The sequence below is a fragment of the Bombus impatiens genome, unplaced genomic scaffold, assembly GCF_000188095.3.
Source record: "Bombus impatiens unplaced genomic scaffold, BIMP_2.2 scf_0064, whole genome shotgun sequence".
Classification (NCBI taxonomy): Eukaryota; Metazoa; Arthropoda; class Insecta; order Hymenoptera; family Apidae; genus Bombus; species Bombus impatiens.
The window spans coordinates 1,655,870-1,657,179 of record NT_176483.1 but is presented as its reverse complement, the minus strand read 5'-3'; the positions used below and the strand labels follow the sequence as shown (position 1 = coordinate 1,657,179).

General features: G+C 46.2%; 1 protein-coding gene across 3 annotated transcripts in view; it reads right to left on the bottom strand.

Annotated features, from left to right (window-relative positions):
* Window positions 1-1,304, bottom strand: part of LOC100746839 (RNA-binding protein fusilli) — a 27,803-nt gene extending 26,499 nt beyond the window's left edge. For all 3 annotated transcript variants that reach the window (XM_012393938.3, XM_012393940.3, XM_012393939.3), the window contains exon 1: window positions 690-1,304. In XM_012393938.3, the coding sequence (XP_012249361.1) occupies window positions 690-836 (147 nt within the window). In that variant the 5' untranslated portion in view covers window positions 837-1,304. The remainder of the gene's footprint in view (window positions 1-689) is intronic.
* Between the last annotated feature and the right edge of the window lie 6 nt (window positions 1,305-1,310).

Here is a 1,310-nt window from a genome sequence, read left to right as displayed (position 1 = left end):
CCGTTCAACGGCGATCGGTTCGAATCGAACGAAGAAATACGAAGGAAAAACATCGTGTCCGACGAGGAAACTCGAACGACGATCGTCTGTGAAAGAACACCTTTCGAGCGTATTATTATAGCGTATGTGAATCATTTTCCGTGACCAACGTAAAGATCGTTCGAAGTCTCGCGTACGTACGTAACATAGATCGATGCATATGTCACTTGGATGGTCGTAAAAAGCGCATGCAACAAACGCAAACGACGGGAATCCGTGAATCATTTTTAGCAGTACGTACGGCTGAACTTTATCAAAAGGCAATTTTAGCGCGTTAGTTGGCAAACAGTTGGCGTAATCACCGATTTTCTTTCTTCCTACCGCGTACGTATCTCTAATTTTTCCTCCAAACGGTAGCGAGTAATTCGACCGACGCAAATTGAAATACGTATCTAGAAAGTTGTTGCTAGAATTCCATTCGAACGCCGAGCAAAGTTCGCAAGAATATACATATTCTATGATATATATATATATATATATATATTTATTATATATATATATATATATAATAAACCGTCTGTTTTCAAACGACTTTGACGATTGACAAATGGACGAACGAGCGTAATTTAAATTTACCTTATCGTTGCTTCGACGATCTTTCGTTCGTCTTTCTCTTAAATTTTGCTTAAACCATCGGCGTAGAAACGTACCCTGTTCTGTTGCACGTCGATGAGCACGTAAACCAACAGTGTGATCTCTTCCTCGTCGGAGCCGAGAGCGTTACCCTGGAGACCCGCCGTCGCCACATAAAGGGCGACCAAGTGAGTCGGTCCCCTCGTAGCGGCCTGCGTCTGCATCGTGCCAGGGTCTACCTTTCGTTGTCGTCGCTATCCGTCCCGAACACTACTCACTTCTGGGTCAACGTACACCTGAACCCTGTTACCTATCGAAGTAGCACACTTCACCGTGCGGCCACGGAACGTACGACACGTAACCGTGTCCTGGACGAGGCCGAAAAACTAACTCCACGCTTAATACTCGTGTTATTATCCTCCGGCTGTCCCACCTGTGAGTAAAACCTTCACCGTTCCACTTTAAAGCTCGATCACGTTCTTCAACACAGAATACTCTTGCTATCCTTTTTCAACGACATCGTTGTCTTATTTATTTTTGAGGTTAAGGATCGACGACCGTAATCCCCGGTCCGTAGGACGATAGCGCGATGTCTACGGTGTTGGCGGCGCGCCACGTTCGCTCACGGCTCTCGGGTATCGCGACGATAACAGGACGTATACGGAGCCCGGGAAAGTGGCGGCGCGACTTAAAAATCC